Below are 23,708 nucleotides of genomic sequence, written 5' to 3' on the forward strand. Positions count from 1 at the left end.
TTTTTAAACCTGACTATAAGGAGAATGATCTGCAAGTTTAAGAAGCTGAGTGATTGCATTTCTCTGGGTGATAAAAAAAGGAACCACCGGAGTCGGTTGTCGGCAATGCGCGGTAGCCACTTCCTGCCTTCTGGATTCTTCCTTAGCTACGCCGGTGAAGGAACATCAAAAGATACCGGTATATTCTCAGATATATACCTCTTTCTAAAATACACCAGTATTGATAGATACGGGTATATTGCCAAGCCCTAATTCATGTCACCATATATAAATAGTCTTGTTGGCGGTTTTTGGATGTTTATTCATTCGGTTTTACGGGCGTTATAGAGGACCTCCCATTGGCTCTGCTGTAAGCGGACTTTTGTTTACGAGTTAGAATGCATAATCAAAAAAAATCCATCCATTAGCATGTCTTTCATTTTGTGAACAGTAGGCAAAATTCCCCAAAAAGTGGAGTTCCCCTTCAACAGTATGCATTCGTCAACCTTTCCAAGTCGTATAGTATGTCTGACTGGCTGCACCTAATAAAGAGGCCTTACTTCTTCTTGATGTTGGGACACAGTTTGAGGACGTCCTCTTTGCATGCCGTCTTGAACTTGTATGAGAAGCGAAAGTCTTTAACCTGAATCTGTGCACACAAAGAAAGGGCGTGAGAACACCCGGCAGAGGAAGTCACCAAGTGGATGACGGAGTCAGCTCACCAGTTGGAAGTGCGTGACTCCCACTGTGCATTTCTCGCTCATCTCCTTCTGGTGTTTGTTCTGAGCCAAGCACTCCATCAGGTCGCCGGAGTCGATTTGGTTGTCAGCCAACTCCTAACGGGGGGGAAAAGAGTGTGTCACCAACGGTCACTTCTCAGCGTGTGAATGCAGGAGGAGGAATACGCTTACATGACAGTAGGCTTGGATGACGGGCTCACAGGCTCGCATAAGGAGCGCCTCGATCTGAATGTCCTGACAACGCACACGTGGTGAACGCTACAGACATGCGCTTCCAGTATCGGTTACAATTTGGATTTGAAGATTACCTCGGACTCCAGCTCTGTCAGGTTGCCCACCACATTCCGACAGTCCAGGCCCAAATCCTCCATGTGGTCTTGAAGACACTCCAGCTCCTGACCCGCCTCGGTCTTCTCGCTGCACCACTTGCCCAGGTCGGTCATGCAGCGTCTCTGCAGCTCGGGGTCCAGCTTCACGTCCAGCGCCCTCTGGTGGAGGATCCTATGCACCTCCACCTTGCAGTCCCGGGACAGCTGCAGGCCAGCATCAGCACCAGTTTTATCGTTATGGAGTGGTAGTAATACAAAGTTATTTCCCCGTGCCAATCAACTCAAACACGAGCACACCTGCACTCCATGTGATATTAGGGCTGGGCGGTAAAACTATATCAACAAACATTAATAAGTCTTTGTTGGAAAAAAAGCGGAAGTATTGACTCAATGTTGGTTGAATGAACAAAGGGAATATCTCCGCTTCAAAATTTATGTGCAATATGAGCCCATTAACAAGGACAAATGAGCAATATTTCTGTCATGGCAACAAAAAAGGACAAGGTCCCAACTAGTTTTTACAACTGCGAGACAAAATGCATTGTAAGATGTTCAATATTTATTTAAGCTAAATTTTTGCTCACAAAAATTAGTAATTTTTTTTTGTTTACTTATGTAGGATGACAAAGTAATTTACATTCAATTTACTGTGAAAATGTAAACAATTCTACAGTAATGAGGAATACAAATATATATCCTTTTAATAGCTACTTGAATTATTATATATTATGATTACATTACATGATAAACAATGTATAATGTTCCTTATTTCTTCAGTTTAGGACCATGATGACAAAATCTCTGAGTCTTTCTGCATTCAGCCAAATATTTTTTGAAAGTAAATTATTGCATATTGTTCTAATGTGTGGCTCCTTGAGACAAGAATAAGTTGATTGACAGTCTAAAAGGAACATGTCTTCCAACACCCCTACGTTCACATTTGTATGCATTTATGTGTGTAAAATATAAAAATCCCTATTAGATTCACAATTTTGGGGAAAAATATGCAATTTGTTTTTTCCCTCAAAATCTTGCAGCCAAACGCGACAGTATGGTATTTTTTTGTATTTTTTCAAGGCGCTCGTCCCCACCAAGACCACACTACATTAACTGTGTTTACCCTTTAGAGCACAGCCATAACTTCCTGACACTAAACCTGCGGAAAATAATTATTCTCAGGTTTCTCTGTTTAAATTTTCACACTTTGCACTATTTTCTTTCACTTAATTTCGCACATGTTCCTTATTTTTGCACCTTTATTTTAGGAGAGTTAAGTGTTCAATGTGATTTTACTATTTTGTTTACATTGAGTGTTTTCCATGCTTGTATTGACATGTCCTTTCCTGCCTAATTAGAGGTTACAATTCAAACAAAAACATATTTTCTCCTGCTCCTTATTGTCTGTAGATCATAAAAAATATCAGTAAGTATAGATATCGACAAACGTAAAACACTTATATCGTGATAAAGTTTTTAGCTATACCGCCCAGTCCCAGATGATATATTTATCATATTACCGTATATTTTGTTATGAAAAACACAATCATTCAGTCATGCATTGGCATTAATTAGAAATGATCATACCCACAGATGTCCACACAAACACAGTTTTAGCAAAAACAAAACCACTCCAGGTTGATAGATCTTTGTTCATATAAAAAACACACTCACAGGATGTGTTAATGCTTTCGAGCATTCACACAATAATGATAATAGATTAATTTAGTGTAAAAAACCATATGTGTTAATGCTTTGCGCATTCACACAATAATAATAATAATAAATCAATGAATTTGATGTAGAAAACCATGTGTGTTAATGCGTTGAAGCATTCACACAATAATAATAAATAAATGGAGTGCATGCCAAGTCAACAGGTGGCGTTAGTAACCTAAAACTGCATGAATGAGTCTCTTGCAGAAAGTCACTGGTGGGAAGACTACGAAGACGATGGGCTATGGAGGACTTACTCCTCCACATCACACCGCAGTATAAAACATACCGCATTTTCCGGACTTCAGAGCACACCGGTGTATAAGATGCACCCACTAAATTCTAGGGGGAAAATTATATTTCCGTACATTAGCCATACCTGACTATAAGCTGCAGATATATACTCAAAAGTAGTTATTTACACATAAATATTTTGTAAACGTTTACATACCTTAATTGTTTCCAAATGGTGTCTATAACGCGGCAGTAAAACGGCTGGTTAAACAAAACACAAGTCATCGTCATGGACCCACTAGCTGTAAAAGCTAGCTCTCCAATTAGCAAAACAGACTCAGTAACTCCACAGTGACATTTTGGTGAACTTACTGGGAAAATTGTGAAACTGAAACATAACAAAAAGAATGCCATTGTAAGTTACTAATACTAACACATACACTCGTGTAAACGTGTTAGCATTTACGATAGCACGTACAAATGTGCTTGTTAACACTCCTAGAGACATCACACAAGGTAAGATTTAATAAATAAGAATAGTTTTAGTTATATTGTAAAACAAACGTTGCTTGGAGTGATGAATGAATCCATACGAGTAGAAACACTATAAACGACTAAAAGACGGAACGGCACTTCTACTTCCGGTTGAAAGCTCTGAACAAAAAGGCACCGCCGAACCTACAGTGAGCGAACCCGTCCAAAAGATGGCGCCATAGCACAAACAATAAAACATTATCAATGTGTTTTTTTTGTTGTTGTTTTTTTCGTTTTTATTATGACCGTCAACTAAGAAAAATCCATAAATTAGTCGCAACGTGTTATAAGCCGCAGGGTTCAAAGTTCAAAAAGTAGCGGCTTGTAGTCTGGAATTTTCGGTAAAAAAACCCTCCAGCTGAAGTTTCCCAAAAAGTTTAAAAATGACTTTGCGTTTTTCAAAACTGTGTTTGTGAGACATGGCTAAAAACCCGACCAAAGCACCAGGATCATGTCCCTCATCTTCATCATTAGGTCAGCTGACTAGCAAGAAGTACTCACGGTCCAAGTAATGTTTCCTGTCTCATTGTTTTCACCAGGGAGCTACAATGAATATTGTGCGGTCAGTGAGCACACAGTTGCTAGGCGACGTGATCTGTGGACGCTTTTTCAGCATCCTTGACAACCCGATCCCGGTATAAACCTCCGGTCCAGAGACTTACCCTGCGGCCCTGCTCCACCGAGCGGTAGGCGTGGCGATAAAGGCAGGAGAAGATGGCGCCGGGCGGCATCATTTCGCTGGTCTCGTTCCAGCCGGGCGTGTGGCAGAGTCTCGCCGCGTCGCCCTGACATTTCTTGTAGAGGATGGGGTCCAACCTGGGGGCCGGCGCGGGTTAGGAGACAGATGGGACCAGAAGGAGCTCCAGGACTTACTTCCAGTCCCGCGCGATGAAGTACTGCAGCTCCAGCAGCCTGTGCTCACAGTCCTCCACCATCTTGTCCGTGTACAGATGCTCCATCAGACACGACAGGATCCTTGGGCACAAAATTCGCAAAGTCAGCACTGAGGGGAAGTCCATACGCGGCATGACGGCCAAGACGCTCACATAGGGTCTCCACTTCGGATGTGTTTACAGGCCGTCTGGATGACGGACTCACAGGCTTCGTTCAGTGCACGGTCGATGCGGTAATCCGCTCCGGGGTCTACCTCTTGGATCAGATTCTGGAGCTGAGGACCACAATCATCACCGTGTTTAAAAAACATGCCTTTGGTCTTTGAGGAGAAGTAAGCTGAGGACACTGACCGCCCCCTGACAGTTGGGGTCGATGGCGCCCATGTCGCCTCGGCCCACTCTCATCAGGCAGTGGAGCGTGCGACCTTTGCGGTGCAGGCCCGAGCAGTGTTCCTCGATCTCGCTTCGACAGTGGAGCACGATCTCTGGGCTCAGGGAGAAGTCCTCCATCAGCATCCTCCTATAATCCATCATCTCACCCTGGCACTCGCCGCTGACCACGCGACCTGAAACACGAAAAAGTAGGGCTGGTACCATGGTCAACTTCCTGGATTGGTTTAAATTCGATTCATATGGTTATAAATCGCTTAATCATGATTCCATGGGATTGCTCTGCAATTACACAGGGAAATTATGTCAAAATATTAATGTGCATTTACAGTAGGTTGCATGAACAAACGCACTTGCGAGAAAGTCAAAACGAAGAAATTGCGAATGATTTGTGGTCTGTAAGTGATGCAAGACACTCGTTCCCACCAAGACCGCTAATGCCACACCGCCTTAGCCGCGCTCACCTTTCAAAGCACAGCCGTAACTTCCTGGCACTAAACCTGCAGAAATTAGTTCTTCTGAGGTTTCTCTATGTTTAGATGTTTTCTATTTTCTTCCTATGCTTAAAAGTGGTAACCTTGATTCTGAGCTCCTGCTAAACTACTGGCTCGTGTAGCACCTTCCCTTTATCTCGAAAATCCTCAAAAGAAATTGTTGCACAGCAGCTAAATGTATACTAAGCGTCTAACAATCTTTGTGTACCCTTTAAGTTGGGTTTCCTTTTCACACTTCACTAAGCATTTCTTACATATTCCTTATTTTTGCACCTTCATTTTAAGAGATTATTAAGGGTGCAATGTGATTTTACCATTTTGTTTACATTGAGTGTTTTCCATGCGTGTTTTGACATTTCCTTTCCTTTATGCCTTGATAGCGGAGAGGATTATAATCAGAAGAAGGTTACATTTCAAATAAAAACACCTACATTCATTATAATAATGTCTCCTGCTATTTTTCATAAAAAACATCAATAATTATCAATATCACTCATATCGTGGTAAATTAATTCTAGCAAGAGTATCATGGTATGTGAATTTAACTGAATGTATTTGTTCAAAACGATGCACAATGATAAATACGCTGGAAAAACTAAACGAGCTAAATGATTGCAATCGTACGTGCGCAATATGTATTACTTATTGCAAATTTTTAGTTTTTTTCCATTGTTTTACTTTTTTTTAGCTGTTTTACACGAAAAGTGCTTGTACCCCCCACCACCTCGATTCTAAGAGAGGATTATGAGACATTCTACATCTAAACGGGAATATGAACATCCTAGCAGCCGGCGTCTTAATGACAGCAGACATTGTATAGTAAGTGATGTTTTATGGGCTCTCAACGTCTGCAGTGAGTAATAATCAGTGATGCGTTTAAAAAAAAAAAAAAAAAAAATCCGAAATGTTACTACATTACATATATACTCACATCATGTATTCAGAACCCCAATGGAGGATGTTTTAGGGGGGTATAAGCAGAATAGATTAACTGACATAGGCTCCATTGTAAGCGGACGTTAGAGCGACTTTTTTTTACATTTGTATTGCATTAAAAGAAAAATTCCATCTGTCCTCATGTCTTTCAAAATGATTGTAAATGATAGGCAGATTTCCTTTTAAGGAATTTAGTCAAATACAACTAAATTAATTTGGAGGACTAAAAAAAACATTTTCGTCAAAAGACTAAAACTAAACTGTCAGAATTAACACTGGTGTTGGCAGAGCAGCGCATACAGAGGACAGCAGCTTCTTGTTGTCTTGTTAGTAGAGATACACTTTATCCATCACCGCCTTATGTTTTTTGGATGTACAATACTGTATAGCAGTGGTCCCAAACCTTTTTGTAGCTGCAGACCGGTCAACGCTTAATAATTTGTCCCGCAACGCGGAGGGGTGACAAATTATATTGTATATATTATATGTATATATTGTGTTTTTTATGTTGATTTAATAAAAAAACAAAACATTTTTTTTTTTTTTTTTTTTTTAAATAAAAATTTATAAAAAATTATTCTGCGGCCCGGTACTGGGCCGTGGCCCGATTGGTACCGGGCCGCAGAATATTTTTTTATAAATTTGGGGACTACTGCTGTATAGCATAAACCTTCACAAAATTATGGAACCAATTATTCATATTTACATTGTTTCTTATGGAGACATTTACTTCAGTATACAAACTTTTCCATTTACGAACCCTGTTCAAGAATCGATTTGAGTTGGTAAATCGAGGTTTATAGAACGCTTGTAGGGCTGATAGCGTTTCTCCACGTGTCAGGTGGGCCTACCTCGATGCACGGCCGACTCAAGGCAGAGCAGCAGGTAGGAGAGGCGAGCCTCCCTGGCCCGGGGCATGCCGCTGTCTGTGCTGCAGCGGTACTTCCTTAAGTCCGACTTGCAAGCCTTGGCCAGCGAGTAGCTCACCTTGTAGTCCTGAGCGATCAGCTTCTGCCTGGTGGTCAGCGCGTCGCGACACTTTGGGGGGGACATGCGGACGCCGTCAGCATGACTTACGTGCGGAATAAACACACACACACACACACTTACCCTCTCGGACATGGCCTCCTCAAACTTGTGGTTGAAGAGACACTTGTAAACTCGGCCCTCGCCCGCCAGCGTCTGCAGTAAGCAACAAACAGCGTGAAGAGACTCCGTGACAAAATACCTGTGTGTCGGAGCAGAACGCGGCGACGACGCTTACATGCTCGCAGAAGCGCTCTCGGTCCTCGCGGCAGGCAAAGTAGAGGTAGCGGTCCAGGTGGAAGTCGTCGGAGGAAAGCTCCGCCACCCTCATGATGGACTTTTTGCACTCATCCTTGATGGGGTGCGCCCCCGCCTGCTCTTCCGCCTCTCGCACTAAACCTTTCTCCAGGCAGGCAATGACTTCGCCCTGTGAGTGGATGTCCTGCACGCAAACAGGCAAACGTCCCTTCAGCCCAAATGCAATCTTTTCTTCTACTGCATTTTAAATGTCAGTGCTCCCTAAATACAGGCATGAGAGTCAATAGCATGTAATACACAAAAAGCTAACCTTTAATTTCTGACTATAAACCGCTATTTATTTCCTACACTTTGAACCCTGCGGCTTATAAAACAGCGCAGCTAATTCAGTGATTTTTCTTCGCTGACGGCCATAAAGCGAATAGTTTTCATTAAACACATGCAAAGACCCTTCAATGGTGTGCAATTGCTTGTGCCATGGCGCCATCTTTTGGATGAGTTAGTGCACTGCATGTGCAGCTGGGTATTTACGCGCCTACAAGTGTTTCTTGCTTTAAACCCGAAGTTGAAGTGCCGTTCCGTCGTGTAGCCGTCCATAGCGTTACCAGTCGCATGGATTCTTCATTCATTGCTCCAAGTAGCGTTCGTTTTACAATATAACTAAAACAAATCTCACTTAATAAACATTCCCATGTTTGATGTCTGTAGGTGTGTTTTCATGTAGTATCGTAATGGAATCAAGCAATATTATTAACTTACAATGGCATTCTTTTTGTATCGTTTCAGTTTTACAAATTCCTCAGTAAATTCACCTAAATGTCACCGTGGAATTATTAAGTCTGTTTAGCTTCCGCAGCTAGTGGGTCCATGTCCATGACAATGACGTGAAGACAAATTAACGTAAATTGATTTAATTCCTAGGTTTTAAATCTAAATCCTGTGGCTTATGTAACAATGCAGTCAATTTATGGATTTTTCCTTGTTGACCATGTTGCAAACAGTTTAAAAAAAATAAATAAATAAATAACTTGAAAAAAATTAAAGGAACAAAAAAACAAAAAACAAAAAAGACTCTGAAAATGTGTGGTATTGTTAGAGCTACGCCGACATCTTTTGGATGAATTCACTCACTGCAGGTCCTGCAGTGCTATATTGCCCTTCTGTTAAGACTGAGCTTTCAACTAGAAGTACAAGCGCTGTTCTGTCTTCTAGCCGTCCTTAGCGTTTCTACTCGTATTGATTCTTCATTCATCGCTCCAAGTAACGTTTGTAAGTTTTACAATTATAACAAAAACAATTCTTACTTACTAAACTGTCCCATATGATGTCTGTCGGAGTGTTTTCACGCATATTTGTGTGTGCTATCGAAATGTTATCAAGGTAGCGTCGCTAGCATTAGCTAATATCCAAACACGTTCACCCTTGTGTGGTGTTTGGGTCTGTGGGACCCCTTTTTATTTTTTTATTAAAATAAAAATTATACAATTAATTTTTCAAACTGAGACTCACTGACTTTGGCTCATTTTCTGTGAAGAACATATATCAGAATACATATTTAATGACCACACACCATACACCCCCCTACACATTTCTATTACATATAAGATGTCCGGGTCCACTGGACCGGGGCTAATAGAAGTGTGGAAAGTGATGTTCTGTGTACTGTACCGTGCATAGTTCATATTGTTGTTACTCAGCCAGTGTTTGTGGGTCTAATGGACCTGTTGCAGTTTGTGGCTTTTTATGCCTCACAATCAAACACTTTTATGTTAAAATATTGAACAGATGTTTACCTTATCCCAAGGAACAACAATATCAACATTAGATAAGGGTTAACAAGTGTCTGTTAGTATTAACTTACAATGGCACTATTTTTGTATTGTTTCAGTTTAACAAATTCCTCAGTGAATACACCAAAACATCACTGTGGAGTTCAGTCTACTTTAGTTGATTGGAGAGCTAGCTTTTGCAACTAGTGGCTCCTTGACGATGACTTCTGGTTTGTTTGATCAGCCGTGTTACAGACATTGTTTGGAAACAATTAAGGTACGTATCTATATGTATGTATCTAAGAAGAACACCTACTGTCTTCAAAAAAAGAAAAAAAAATCCGGTGGTTCCATATATTTACTTACTTGCTTGTCACAAATGCGGATTAGTTGCTTTCAGTTGGCCCTCGCGCATAATCAAATGTTAATGGGAGTGTGTGAGTGCAGCGTAAGTCTAGGTGTCCGCTTTACAACCCACCGCATACGCGCCTGCTTTGCCAGAGAGTGAGACGTTGCAAAAATGATCCAGTCTGTATATTTTTATTTATGATCATATTTTTAGCACAATATTTATTGTTTGTTTTGATACACCAAGAGGTTATAGAACACTGCTGTATTTCGATGTAAAATAATTTAACATTGTTATTTAAGATCATATTTATAAGCACAGAATTGTTGGTTTTGATGATACAGGGAAGTTATAGAACACTGGTGTTTTTTTTATTTAAAATAGACGAATATTGTTGTTATTTATGATCATATTAATAGGCCGAATATTGTTTTATTATAATAGGAGGTTATACACCACTGCTGTTCTGGTTTAATGTAAACTTGCTGAATATTGTTGCTTATGATCATTTTTATAAGAACAATATTTTGTTTTAATACACTAGGTGGTTTCGAACACTGCCGTTCTGTTGTGAACACAAAATAATTAAATTTTGTTATCTATGATCATATTTATAAGCACAATATTGTTTGTTTTAGAACATTGCTGTTCTTTTTTTAATGTAAAATGGTTGAATATTTTTGTAATTTATGGTATTATTTGTAAGCACAATATTGTTTATTGATTTTTTTGGAACACGGCTATCCTTTTAGAAATGGAAAATAGTTGAATATTGTTATTTATGATCATATTTATGAGCACAATACTGTATGTTTTGATATACTGGTGTTTTAGAACACTGCTGTTCTTTTTTAATGTAAAATAGTTGATTTTTGCTATTTATGGTCTTATTTCTGAGCACAATATTGTTTTGATAGGTTTTAGAACACTGCTGTCATTTTTGAATGTAAAATAGTTGAATATTGTTATTTATGATCCTATTAATAAGCATAATATTGTTTGTTTTGTTATACTAGGAGATTATAGACCACTACTTTTATTTTTTTTAAAATGTAAAATAGTTTAATATTGTTATTTATGATCATTTTTATACACACAATATTGTTTGTTTTGATACACTGGGAGGTTATCGAACACTGATGTTCTTCTTTAATGTAAAATAGTTGAATATTGTTATTAAAGATCACATTTATAAGCACAATATTGTTTTGATATACTGGGGTTTTAGTACACTGCTGTTCTTTTTTGAATGTATAGTTACATCTGATACTGTAAGTGTTACTGAAATGTAAATTCCGTGCAAAAAGATGAACCACAGTAATCTTGAAAACTTGATCCATTGAAAAACATTTCAACAAAAGTAGGGAATTTAAAAGTACATTGGTCCAGTTAATTTTTATCGTGTAGTGTGTGATGACAACCCTCTAAACCAGGGGTCGGCAACCTTTACCACTCAAAGAGCCATTTCGACCCGTTTCACAAAATGAGGAAGACAATGGGAGCCGCAACTATTCTCGCGAATATCTGCTGGTGGTCACCCGAATGACAAGAATAAGGGCATGTTATGAAGCCATTGTCTTGAACACCTTCTACAACATGTAGAAACTGCTTGCCAGTCCAGCAATATGTTGTGAGAGGCTTCCGCAGATGCACGCACACGACAGGAAGGCATACTGGGTGACACAGAGTACACTGACGGTTGTGATATAAACAACTTTAACACTCCTACTAATATGCGCCACATTGTGAACCCACACAAAAGAAGAATGACAAACACATAAACGTTTATGTTGTGTTACTGTGAGGCTTTTCTCCCGAAATGTGTTTGTCATTCTTCTTTTGTGTGGGTTCACAATGTGGCGCATATTAGTAGGAGTGTTAAAGTTGTTTATATCACAACCGTCACTGTACTCTGCAAGGCATACTGGGTGACACAATCTCATACATGTGCCGATAGAAGCAGCGAAATGCATGTGTCCGGTCGGCACGCAAATAGCATTCCGTGAATGGCGAGCGTGATGACGTTCAAGCGGACGCAAATAGCATTCCGTGAATGGTGGGCGCGATGACATTCAAGAGGACATTAAGAGTAATATCACGGCACGCCCATAATATTGTAGTCCGAGTGAAAATTGGAGAACGTTGACTCCGGGTGATGTCCGGGAGAGGCATTGAATTCCGGAGTCTCCCCGCAACAATCTGGGGGGTCGGCGATTGTGCAGCTGAGCCGCATCAGAGTTGCCAAAGAGCCGAATGTGGCTCCGGAGCCGCGAGTTGCCGACCACTGCTCTAAACAATATGCATGGTTACAGTCTGGTATACTGTCATGTGTGAAGCAGTACCTTCTCTCCGGTGCTGATGCTGCCACAGTGCAGGGCGTTGATGTCCTCGCGACACTTGTCCATGAATCCGCAGATGAGGCGGTAGTCGCTGAAGACAATGGTGGTCATCTTGGTGATGTACTGGCTGCACTGGTAGTCACTGATGTTGCCGCGGTGGTCCACCAGGCAAGACACCAGGTAGCCCTTCCCCAACTCCTCCGCCGCACACTCTTTGATCTAAAGTAACACAAAAAAACACATGCAGGTAAATAAAATTCCTTTTTCTGGGTGTGATTTAGTCTTTAAGTTGGTTTAGGAATCGGGTGTCCAAAGTGTGGCCTGCAACTAATTTTTTAACAGCACCTTTTACAAATACTACGAAAAAAAACATTAAAAAGTAGAACAAAAGAGCAAACAGATGAAATGTAACAAGAAAAAGTTGCAATGTTGACCAATAACACAACACTGTTTTTTTCTTTACAACTGTCATTGCTCAAAAAAAAAATTATGAATCAAATTCAATGTTTAGAATTATAGACCTAACCGAGGCTTCAATTGCGTCACATCAAATATTAAACATTCAAATATTTGTTGGGTGAAATATTGCATATTTTGTGCGTTATTAAAAACAAAGTTTGCTTTGACAAGAAGGGCATGAATTAAACTAACAAACATGACACGATAATAAAAACTTATAATCGACTGATAGATCCTCTCTCTAAGGTTCTCATAGTCATCATTGTCACCGACGTCCCACTGGGTCATTATTGTCACCGATGTCCCACTGGGTGTGAGTTTTCCTTGCCCTTATGTGGGCCTACCGAGGATGTCGTGGTGGTTTGTGCAGCCCTTTGAGACACTAGTGATTTAGGGCTATATAAGTAAACATTGATTGATTGATTGATCTGAAGTTGATCTTGAAACTTATCTGTTAAAAGTAAAAAAATGAAATAAAGTAAATAATGACTTATTGGCATATTCAATTGCTCCAATTGCTTCAAATCAAATATTCCTGTTTAACGAAATTCGGGGACAATATTGATATTTTGTGTTTTTGCCATAAAAAAGTATGGCAATTTTTTTAAACACTTTTATGAGTGGGACCCCTTTTATATCCCCCCAATGTTGTTTTTTTTAAACAGTCATTGCTCAAAAACAATAATTAAAACCATTGTTATGAATTACTGACATATTCAAGGTTACAAATACTTCACATGAAATATTACACTGACATTTTTTAGAGACAATAGTGATAATTTTTGTTTTTGCTATAAAAACAGGTTAATGACAAAAAAGGGGAAAAATCAAGACAAAAAAAACATGGAAAAAAATAAACTTGGAATCAACGGATAGATCTAAAGGTGATCTAGATAATAAAACGTTGATGGTATAAAACATTAAAAATATATATTTTTAACCCTTTATGAGTGGGACCCTTTTGGTAACGCAATATATATTTTTTTTTCTAAATGCTCAAAAAATAATAATTAATTAAAATAAGCTTTGAATTATTGACCTATTCAAGACTCCAATTACTTCACATTAAATATTCCACTTTGAAAATGTTGCATAATTTGTGTTTTTGCCATAAAAATCAGGTTTATAACAAAAAAGACAACCCTCCTCCCTAAAATCATGAAAACAATAATAAAGCTTAGAACAGACATATAGATCTGAAGTTGATCTAGAAACTTAAGCATTGAAAGTTAAAAAAATAATAATAATAAAAAAAGACTTATTTTTAACACTTTTATGAGCGGCACCCTTTTGGATCCCCAACAATTTTTGTGGGATTTTTTAAAATGTCATTGCTAAAAAAAAAAAACGAATCAAAATGAGTGTCATGAATGATTGCCTTATTTAAGAATCTATTTACTTCACATCAAATATTCCACACTATTTTGTGCTTCTGCCATTAAAAACACAGGGTTGCAAAAAGGCAACCCCTCACCCCACCAAAAAACCATGAAAAAAATAATAAAAACTTTGAATCAAAAACAGATCTTAAGTTGATGTTTGGACTTAAGCGTTAAAAGATTTTTTTTTTTTTACACTTTTGGATCCCTAATAATTTTTGTGTTATTTTTTTCTAAACTGTAATTGATCAACAAATAATATTGTTATGAAGTATTGACCTATTTAAGGATCCATTTACTTCACATTTGAAAATATTGCATATTTTTGGTTTTTGCCATAATAAAGAGGGTATAAACATGGCATAAAACATAAAAATAACCTATATTTTGACAATTATAGCTGAAGTTGTTTTAGGGACTTAAGCGTTGAATTAAAAAAAAAAAAGTATGTGACCTTTTTTAAACATGTTTATGCCTGAGAAAAAGCTCAAAACATGAAAAAATAATAAAGCTTCGAATCAAGGAATAGATTTCAAGTTGATCTAGAAACGTAAGCGTAAAAAAAATTAAATTAGATGAATTTTAAAAAAGACACTTATGAGTGGGAACCTTTTTTATTCCCAATAATTATAGTGGGATTTCTTTTAAACTAATTGCTCAAAAAATAACAATGAATCAAAATCAATGTTATGAATTATTGACCCAAATATTCTATAGTTCGTTTTCGCCATCAAAAACACAGGGTTGTAACAAAAAAAACAAAAAATCAATATATTGTATTGGTTTTGAAAATGAGAACTGTCAAAATGGTCTCCGCATACTTTTAAGGTTCAGAGGGAAAAGGCTAGACACCCCTGGTGTAGATTCTCAGTCAGCAAAAGGGGCGGAGTTAGTGACTGACCCCAGAGATGGTGGACCGGCACAAATCCACGGCAACAGACTCAAACTTGGGGTCGGTGGTCAGGTTGTATTTGTAGTTCCACAGCAGCTGCAAGACGGAGAAGAGAAGACGAATGAAGAGGCCTGACCTGCTGTGTCACTGGGCTTTCCTTGATTTGCCCTTAAAGGTTGATGAAACACTTACATGGTTGCATTCAGTTGCGATCTCGGTGCCCTGAAAGAGAAACAAAAACAATGACATTCTAGAACCATCTTTCCGCTAACTAATGTGTTCTTTACAGCACTTCGATCATGAGGAAAATCAGAAATCCATAACTCTGGTGAGACATTCCTCGACAAAATAACTTTGAATTGTGACCGTCTTATCGTCATTCCTAGATAAACACGGCATTGCACTTGGTATTCATGCTGGGATGCCTTCAAGGTCAATAACGATAGCAATGTTGACAGATATGTATTCTCGCTGACAACAAATACTGTACGACAGTGATACGAGTCCACATTTCCAAGCCAAGCCCAAAAAACAGGCTGTTATGACATCTTGCTAAATAAACAGGACGTTTGCAGCCAACTTTCCTTCTAAAAACAAGAGATCTACGTAGGGCAAAATAAAATAAATACATTTTTTGAGTTTTTCCTTGCCCCTGATTTGTGGGATCTGAGCCAAGGATGTCGTTGTGGCTTGTGCAGCCCTTTGAGACACTAGTGATTGAGGGCATTGATTGATTGATTGAAACGTTTTTCCTGATTATTTTGGGTAAGCACTCAATTTATGTTGAAATAGCTTGGCTTCAAGTTCCACATTTTCAGCTTCGAGTCGATTTCACCGCACTCTCAAGGCTTCCGTCTTCTCCAACGTTTCCCCCTCTTCTCCGTGCTTGCTTCTAGAAGCAGCAGTTAATCCTTCGTATACGCTGCTTCAAAAAGATAAGGTTGTGAATACTCATTTGTCCAAAAATAGTCATCTTCGTCATTCTCAGATAAACATGTGCATCGCACTTGCTATCCATGCTGGGATGCCTTCAAGGTCAATAACGATAATAACGATAACAATGTTGACAGATATGTATCCTTGCAGACAACGAATATCGTACGACAGTGATACAAGTTGACATTTCAAGGCCAAGCACAAAAAAAACAGGCCATTGTATGACATCTTTCTAAATAAACAGGACTTTTGCAGCCAACTTTCCTTCTAAAAACAACAGATCTATGTAGGGCAAAAGGAAATAAATATATTTTTGAATAGTTAGTTTAAAAGGTAGGGATGTTCCAATCAGGGATGTAATAGGACTGGGCGATAAAACACGATAAATAAAAAATATTTTTTTACTTTTTCATGTGATTAAAGCGAAAGTACGGAAGCAAGGTTGGTAGCATGAACAAAGGCACTTGCTCTCTGGTAACCGAGCAACAAATGAAACGATCACTGATCCATGGGAGTGACACGCTAACAGCCAATCAGGTAACAGAATCAACTTGTTTGGTCATCTGGCGGTTGATTATTTGCATGGAGTGAGAAGAGAATGTCAAAATGAATACAATTGTGGATGAAAGAGAAACAGTCACCTGGCCAGTATGGCACTTCTTTTTTTTTTATTATTCAAAAAAAGGTACCGTAGTCAGATCATTGTGGTCTGTAAATGATGTAAGATACTCTTCCCCACCATGACCGCTAATACCACACCACCTGAGGTGAGCTCACCCCTTAGAGCAGAGCTGTAGCTTCCTGGCACTGAACCGGCAGAAAATTGTTCTCAAATTTCAATTTTTTTCATCCTCTGCTTAAAACATGTAACCTCGATTCTGACCTCCTGATAAACGAAAAGCCGGTGTCACACCTCCCTTTTATCTCTCAAATCCTCCCCAAAAATTGATGCACAGCAGCTAAATGAATACTTGGCATCTAACAATCTTTCAGTTTGGTTTCTTTTTCAGACTATCTTCTTACACTTTACTAGGCGTTTCTTACATAGTCCGTATTTTTGCACCTTCATTTGAAGAGCTTTTTTATTGGTAAGTGTTCAATGTGGTTTTCCTATTATGTTTACATTGAGTGTTTTCCATGCTTGTGTTGACATTCCCTCTTGAGAGCTGAAAACAAAATCAGATGAAGGCTAAATTTCAAATAAAAATGTATTTTTCTACTGCTCCTTATTTTATATAGGTCATAAAAAATATCAATAATTATCAATATTGATTGATACAAACACTTATATAGTTATACAGTTTTCAGCCAGTCCGCCCAGCCCTACCTTATATTGCTAGCTAGCTGGTGTTTGCATGCTATTTCTTTCTCGGAAACCAGTTAGTATTTTTTGTTGCTGATATCAGATAAAACGTTTAAGTGGTTCAGGCCAAAAAACTCCGACCTTTGCTTTAAATTTAGCTTATAGCAATGTGTTGCCTTTCTCTTGATGCCAAATCAGCAAACATGTTTAGCAACCTTCTTCCCTCACTGTGTTTTTACGGCATTTGAAGTAGGGCTGGGCGATATGGCCTTTTTTTTTAAATATCGCGATATTTTTAGGCCATACCGCGATATACAATATATATTACGATATTTTGCCTTGGCCTTGAATGAAAACTTGATGCATATAATCACAGCAGTATGATGATTATATGTGTATACATTAAAAAAATTCTTCTTCATACCGCATTAATATATGCTCATTTTAAACTTTCATGCAGAGAGGGAAATCACAACTAAGTCAATTGACCAAAAGTGTATATATTATAGTTATTAAGCATTGGCACAAACATTCAAGTCATTTCCAAAACATAAAGTGCAAGATTGTCAGAAACATTTTAAATGTCAAAAAAAAAAAATGAGCTGCATAATAGGAAATCAAATAGTATTCGTCCTTCACTATGTGGTAGGTTACGACAAAATTTATGAAATTCTCTTAATTCTCTAGCGAGTGACTTTTCAAATGATGCTACATATTAACAGTAATGCTACTTTTTATAGCAACGCTTTTGCCCCACACTTGACAAATTACGGTTGTCTGTTCGACATATTCCCACTTGAAGCCGAACCACCGTCAGACGATGGACCCCCTTGCTGTTTTTATTGGGAATTAAGTCTTCCTTCATTTGTTACCAGATCCGCACCTTCTTTCTCTCGTATTCCCACAAGTACGGCTACGTTAGCAGCTAACGTAGCCCAGTATGCTACCTCTCAGCTGGGCGAGGGCGGACACGTATGTGACGTATGACGTGACAGTATTTGACATATGTAAGAATGTGCGCCTGCTTGTCTGTGAGAAAGAGACACAAGAAGGAGTGGGAAGAGCCTGAAGTGTAATGCCCCCAGCTAAAAGCAACTGCGTGAGAACGTATACTCGAATATTACGATATAGTCATTTTCTATATCGAACAGAGACAAACCCAGCGATATATAGTATGTATCGATATATATCGCCCAACCCTAATTTGAAGCAATCCAAACAGCCGATTTGGTCATTTTTGACAAAGGTTAAAATTCAGGGGACTTGCGTCCTTTGTCTGTCACTCACAGACAGCCTGCAGAGCTGTGTGCATGTGACTTTACCGGTAGATCCAGAAAATTCTCAACCCAGAGTTCACTGATTTTATTTTAATCATACAAACTTGACTTTTTGATTTCAAAACAAGTTATCCATGAAATTGTACAGTGTAAAACCAACAACATTTACAGTGTTTTCCAGCACACTACTGTAAATTGAAAATACAGTAATCATTTTTTACAGTTAAATTCTGTCAACCGAGTTGCCGGTTTTTCCAGGAAAATCTAAGGTTGTTGTTTTTTTTTTACCGTGTATTACGGTAAATGGAATAACAGTACCACATTTTTAAAGGTAAAAACTAGCAGATTAGTTGCCAGAATAATACATTTTAAAAAGTGTCAGCGGCGGCGATGGCCAAGAAGAACGCGGAGTTGGAATATAATTACATTGGCGGAGTTACAATGCATAGTAGGCTACCGCCACCTACTGCACTGGAGTTGTAACTACAAGATCCATTCACAAACAGAGTCCCATTGCTTTTATGAGCGGTCGAGCGAGTTAAAAGCCCCAAAAAAATTCGAAAATCAAAAATTACATTTCTTTTTTTTTTTTTTAATCTATTTGTGGCGGCCGTAATTCTTTCGTGGCGGGCCGCCACAAATAAATGAACACACACACACACACGTGTATATTGTACATATTGTTATGAAGATGTCTGTTACTACATTAGACACACGCACATACAGTGTGTATATTGTACATATTACATATTGTTATGAAAGTGTATGTTCCTACATTATATATAAACTTGCAGCGTGTATATTGTGCATATTACATATTGTAATGAAGATGTATGTTACTACATTATATATATATATACTTTCAGTGTGTATATAGAACATTAATGGAAGGTTTTGAGGTTGTTTTAGAGGTTTTGAAGGCTACAACGGTGATTTTGTTTTATTAATTGTCTGTAATCAATCAATCAATCAATCAATCAATCAAAGTTTACTTGTATAGCCCTACATCACAGGTGTCTCAAAGGGCACGACTTCCTCGGCTCGGGTCCCACATCAGGGCAAGAAAAAACTCAACCCAATAGGATGACAATGAGAAACCTTGGAGAGGACCGCTGTAATTATTAATTATCTGTAGCAGGGTTTCCATTACATTTAATTGAGCCACGGCAAGATAAAAAACGCCACACCTTCAAAATATGTTTTCTTTTTTTTCATAACAATATGAAAACATATTTTAAAAAAGTATTATATGAGGGAGTAATATATGAGTGGATATAGCGTAGTCTATTACTTACGTACTATTGGCCATAATACATTTGAAAAACATCTCAAATATCTTAAAAACCTTCCTCTGTGCTTTATTTTGGGGAAGAAAACAAAAAACGTGCATCTCAATCGCATGTCAGGAGCGCTACAGCTGGTCGCGTCCCTAACCAGAGTTGACACCTGGCAAAAGTAAGGGGAGAAAGTTGAAGAAAATAGGTATTTCAAATTAATGAATGCATTTCTACCTTTATTTTGACATTACTACCGACTAGGGGTGTAACGGTACGTGTATTTGTATTGAACCGTTTCCGTACGGGGGTTTTGGTTCGGTGCAGAGGTGAACCAAACGAGTTTCCGCACGGACATGTTAAGTAGCGTAAACAATACTCAAAATGCCAGACATTTGAGGCATTTAAGAAACTTTGCCCTGACAGCCCCGCAAAAGAGGACATGTCCGGTGAAAAGAGGACAGACATATGGTCAGTCTATCCTAGCCCGGTTGCTGCTGACCTAAACCGAGGTACGTACCGCACCAAAATTTTTGTGTACCGTTACACCCCTACTACCGACAATAACGTCCATCTTTACACCGTGTGCTTCTTCCAACCTGCGTTTGGACAGCTGTGTGCCGAGTGTGCATGTTCTAAGGGTAGTTCGGCATCCTCCCACGTTCCAAAAATATGCATGTTGCTAACATGTGTTAGTAACATTCATTGGGGACCGTAAATTGTCCATAGGTATGAATATGAGTCAATGATTGTCTTTCCATGTACCTGATTGGCCATGCTAATTTTGGTTAGCCTGTCAATGAGCCGCTCTACTGTGCGTTAGCATTAAGCTAGTGGCATCACAGCCAACCTTCATCTTGTGAAATTGTATTGCTTTTTTCAGTTTATTCCAAAATACATCCTGTATTTTCTCCATTGTGGGATACATTAAAAAAAGTCCATCCTATTCTGAATGAATGGGTCAAAGTGCGTCTTTTTGCGACGGGTTTATTTTTGACACATTATAAACATTTTCTGGACGTTCTTAACCAAAAGTCTTGCTCCTCCTCGTCCTCCGATTCCACGTATACCAAACCACAGCCACTGACTGCACACACACGCACACACACACACACACACACACGCACACGCACACGCACACGCACACACGTACACACGCACACACGCACACACAAAAATGTTGTGGGTGTAAAAGCCACGCCACGCCTGCCGAGGCCTTTGTCGCAGGACACGACGTTACACCCCCACAAAAGCCTTTGACTGTGCTCAGGTTGTGACAAACATGATGAATGTCCCTGCAAGACCACAGTTGGTACGTTTCCACGGACTAACTTAAGAGCAGCTCTTCTGTTTTCCACGCTAATTTTTTAACTGCCCGCGGCACGTTCTAAAAATACTATTAAAAAAAGACAAAAAAATGATAAAAAGTGGAACAACAAAGCAAAAAAGTAAAAAAAAAAACAGAAAATGTTGCAGTTTTGACTCTAAAAACAATGCCATCAAGCTGTATTTTACTTTAAAACTGTCTTTGACGTAAAAATAATAATGATTCAAAATCAATGTCATCAATTATTGACTTATTCCACGCTCCAAGTTCTTCATGTTAAATAATCCACCTTGAAATAGTTAGGGGGCGAAATTTGGCGTATTTTGTGTTTTTTTACATTCTTTGGCAAAAGGGCATAAAAACAATACAAAAATACATTTAAAAAAATAAAAACTTACAATTGGTGGATAGAGCTCAAATTGATCTACAGATATAAATGTTAAGAGTAACAAAAAATATGACTTTTTTCAACACTTATGAGCCTCCTTTTTGGACCACCAGGAATTTCAGCAGAATTTTTTTTTTTTTTTAAACAGTCATTGCTCATAAAAATAATGAACACAAATCAATATTATGAATTATTGATGATTTAAGGCTCCACTTACTTCACCTCAAATATTCAACTATGAAAAACTTTTTAGGGGGGAAAATATTCCTTATTTTGTGTCTTTGTCGTGAAAAAGGGCGTAAAACATAAAAATGTAAAAATAAAACTTTACAATGACAGATATACCTAAAGATGACTTAAGCAGTGAACAAAAAAATATATAAATATTAATCTGACTTTTTTTTCATGACTGAGACCCTTCCCTTTCCTCGGGTCCTAACATGAGAGGAGGTCTAAATGTTAAAAAAATTTTATATATATGTATTGTTTTTAAAAATGAACAATATGAAAATGGCCCCGGCATGCTTGAATTTTTCCGTGTGCGGCCCTCAGTGGAAAAAGTTTGGAGACCCCTGCTTTAAATCCTAATTTACATTCGAGCCAACACCAAGGAGTTACGGGGCAGTATTGGTCATATACCGATGCTGAAACTTCACATTTTCAAAATCTCTGTTTCTTTTCATTTTCAATCACAATTATATAGCTGGTGGTGTAACAGTATCTATAAAAAAATGCAAATATTTTCCTGCTACTGGCTCTGAATTCAATCCTTTGTTTTTTGCACCCTTTAAGTCATCTTGTGTGCAGGCACTTATTTCCTGAGTTTGTCCAAAAAAAAAATATTTGTTTATTAAAAATATTGATTAACCACTGTGGTACGACTATATAATTATAATATACTTGGTATCGTTACCGTTTATATTTGTATCGATACTTTGTTTACATTCAGGAGCTGTAGCTTGGGGTTAGTATATCCTCCTACCTTTCCTCATTAAGCTGTTCCTCGTCCTCCATTGATAACGATACTTGTAAGAAACAAAGTTTAAAATATTTTCCAACGCTTTCAACACCGCGGCTTATAAAACGGTGTGGCTAATTTATGAAGTTTTCTTGGCTATCGGCCATAATGTTTCGTATTCAACAAAGTTTTCAAATGACACCGACAGACACTGAAAAGGTGTTATTGCCAAACCATCCCATGTGTGATGTCTGTAGGAATGTTTTCGGTACAAATATCAGTAAAATGTAATGAAGCTAACGTCGTTAGCATTAGCTAATATGCTAGTTCAGTTCAGTTTTTTTTTAATTATATAGCACATTTAAAAACAACCCCAGTCGGCCAAAGTGCTGTACAGACATAAGAAAAGGAGCACATAGTGTCATATTTACATTGTAACACAAAAGGATGAATAAAACACAACAGTACAATACATCTTAAAAGAAGTGCAGAATATATCACCTCAAATACTAAAATGTTATGAATAAAAAACAATAAAACAAGAAAAAAAAACAACCAAGAAAAAAAACATGCTAACATGTTTACGAGTGTCTGTGTTAGTATTATTATTCTTTTTGTATTGTTCCGGTTTTGCAAATTCACCAAAATGTCACCGTGGAGTTATTAAGTCTGTTTAGCTGATTGGAGAGTTAAATTCCGCAGCTATTGGGTCCATGACGATGACTTCTGTTTTGTTTGATGATCCATTTTACTGCCGTGTTACAGTCATTGTTTGGAAACAATTGATGTATGCAAAACATTTACAAAATATTTCTGAGTAAATAACTCATTTTACACCGTACTAAACGTTAAAATACGAGCTGTCGCTCAGATTTTTGTTACGCTTAAAGTTGTGAGCGTGATTTAAGTTATGGGCCTCCAAACAGCCGCTCTCAGGCGCGACCTCACGCAGATCGACACAATCCTGCCCTCCAACTCAGAAACTTAGAGCAAAGTGGAAGAAGCGGACGATGGAATCGAAAAAACAAAAAGATAAACAGATGTCCCACAGGTTGGCCGACCCAACCCCAAACATTTATCCATGAAAATATTGAACTGCTGACCATCCCGTTGTACAGGTTTTCTGAATAATTAAGTTTTTCTATTCCTTATCTAAATTAAAAAGGGAGCTTTTCTCAAAATGGTAAACAATCTTAAAGATAAATAGTTGTGTGTAATGTACGTGTGTGTAGTTATATATTGTGTATCACATGTATGGGCAACGTTGATTTGAAATACGAGCTTCGTCGATGAAACATTTGAGGTCTTAAATCGAGCCACTACTGTACCTATAGTATTTGCGTAACAATAAAAAAAAAAAAAAATAGAGACGATATGTCATGTCATAAACAACAGAGCCAGGATTTATGGCTCTTTGAAGGGAGCTGGATCCCGAGGAGCTGTTCTTTTCAAAACACTAGTTTTTCTCCTATATATTTTAACAAGGAAAAAATCAATAATAACAGTCACAAGAGGTGGACCAGAATCATTTA

General features: G+C 38.2%; 1 protein-coding gene across 2 annotated transcripts in view; it reads right to left on the bottom strand.

The window, feature by feature from the left end:
- Window positions 1-23,708, bottom strand: part of glg1a (golgi glycoprotein 1a) — a 42,560-nt gene that overhangs the window by 13,461 nt on the left and 5,391 nt on the right. The window contains exons 2-16 of one of the 2 annotated variants that reach the window (XM_061894419.1): window positions 14,906-14,935; window positions 14,723-14,809; window positions 11,987-12,202; window positions 7,507-7,710; window positions 7,353-7,424; window positions 7,094-7,280; window positions 4,774-4,988; window positions 4,576-4,697; window positions 4,403-4,504; window positions 4,192-4,345; window positions 4,031-4,072; window positions 1,028-1,252; window positions 891-953; window positions 702-815; window positions 540-628 (exon numbers count right to left, since the gene is read on the bottom strand). In XM_061894419.1, the coding sequence (XP_061750403.1) occupies window positions 540-628; window positions 702-815; window positions 891-953; window positions 1,028-1,252; window positions 4,031-4,072; window positions 4,192-4,345; window positions 4,403-4,504; window positions 4,576-4,697; window positions 4,774-4,988; window positions 7,094-7,280; window positions 7,353-7,424; window positions 7,507-7,710; window positions 11,987-12,202; window positions 14,723-14,809; window positions 14,906-14,935 (1,922 nt within the window). The remainder of the gene's footprint in view (window positions 1-539; window positions 629-701; window positions 816-890; window positions 954-1,027; window positions 1,253-4,030; window positions 4,073-4,191; window positions 4,346-4,402; window positions 4,505-4,575; window positions 4,698-4,773; window positions 4,989-7,093; window positions 7,281-7,352; window positions 7,425-7,506; window positions 7,711-11,986; window positions 12,203-14,722; window positions 14,810-14,905; window positions 14,936-23,708) is intronic. The other variant, XM_061894420.1, reaches the window with a different exon arrangement.

The sequence above is a fragment of the Nerophis ophidion genome, linkage group LG03 (genome assembly GCF_033978795.1).
Source record: "Nerophis ophidion isolate RoL-2023_Sa linkage group LG03, RoL_Noph_v1.0, whole genome shotgun sequence".
Taxonomy (NCBI): Eukaryota; Metazoa; Chordata; class Actinopteri; order Syngnathiformes; family Syngnathidae; genus Nerophis; species Nerophis ophidion.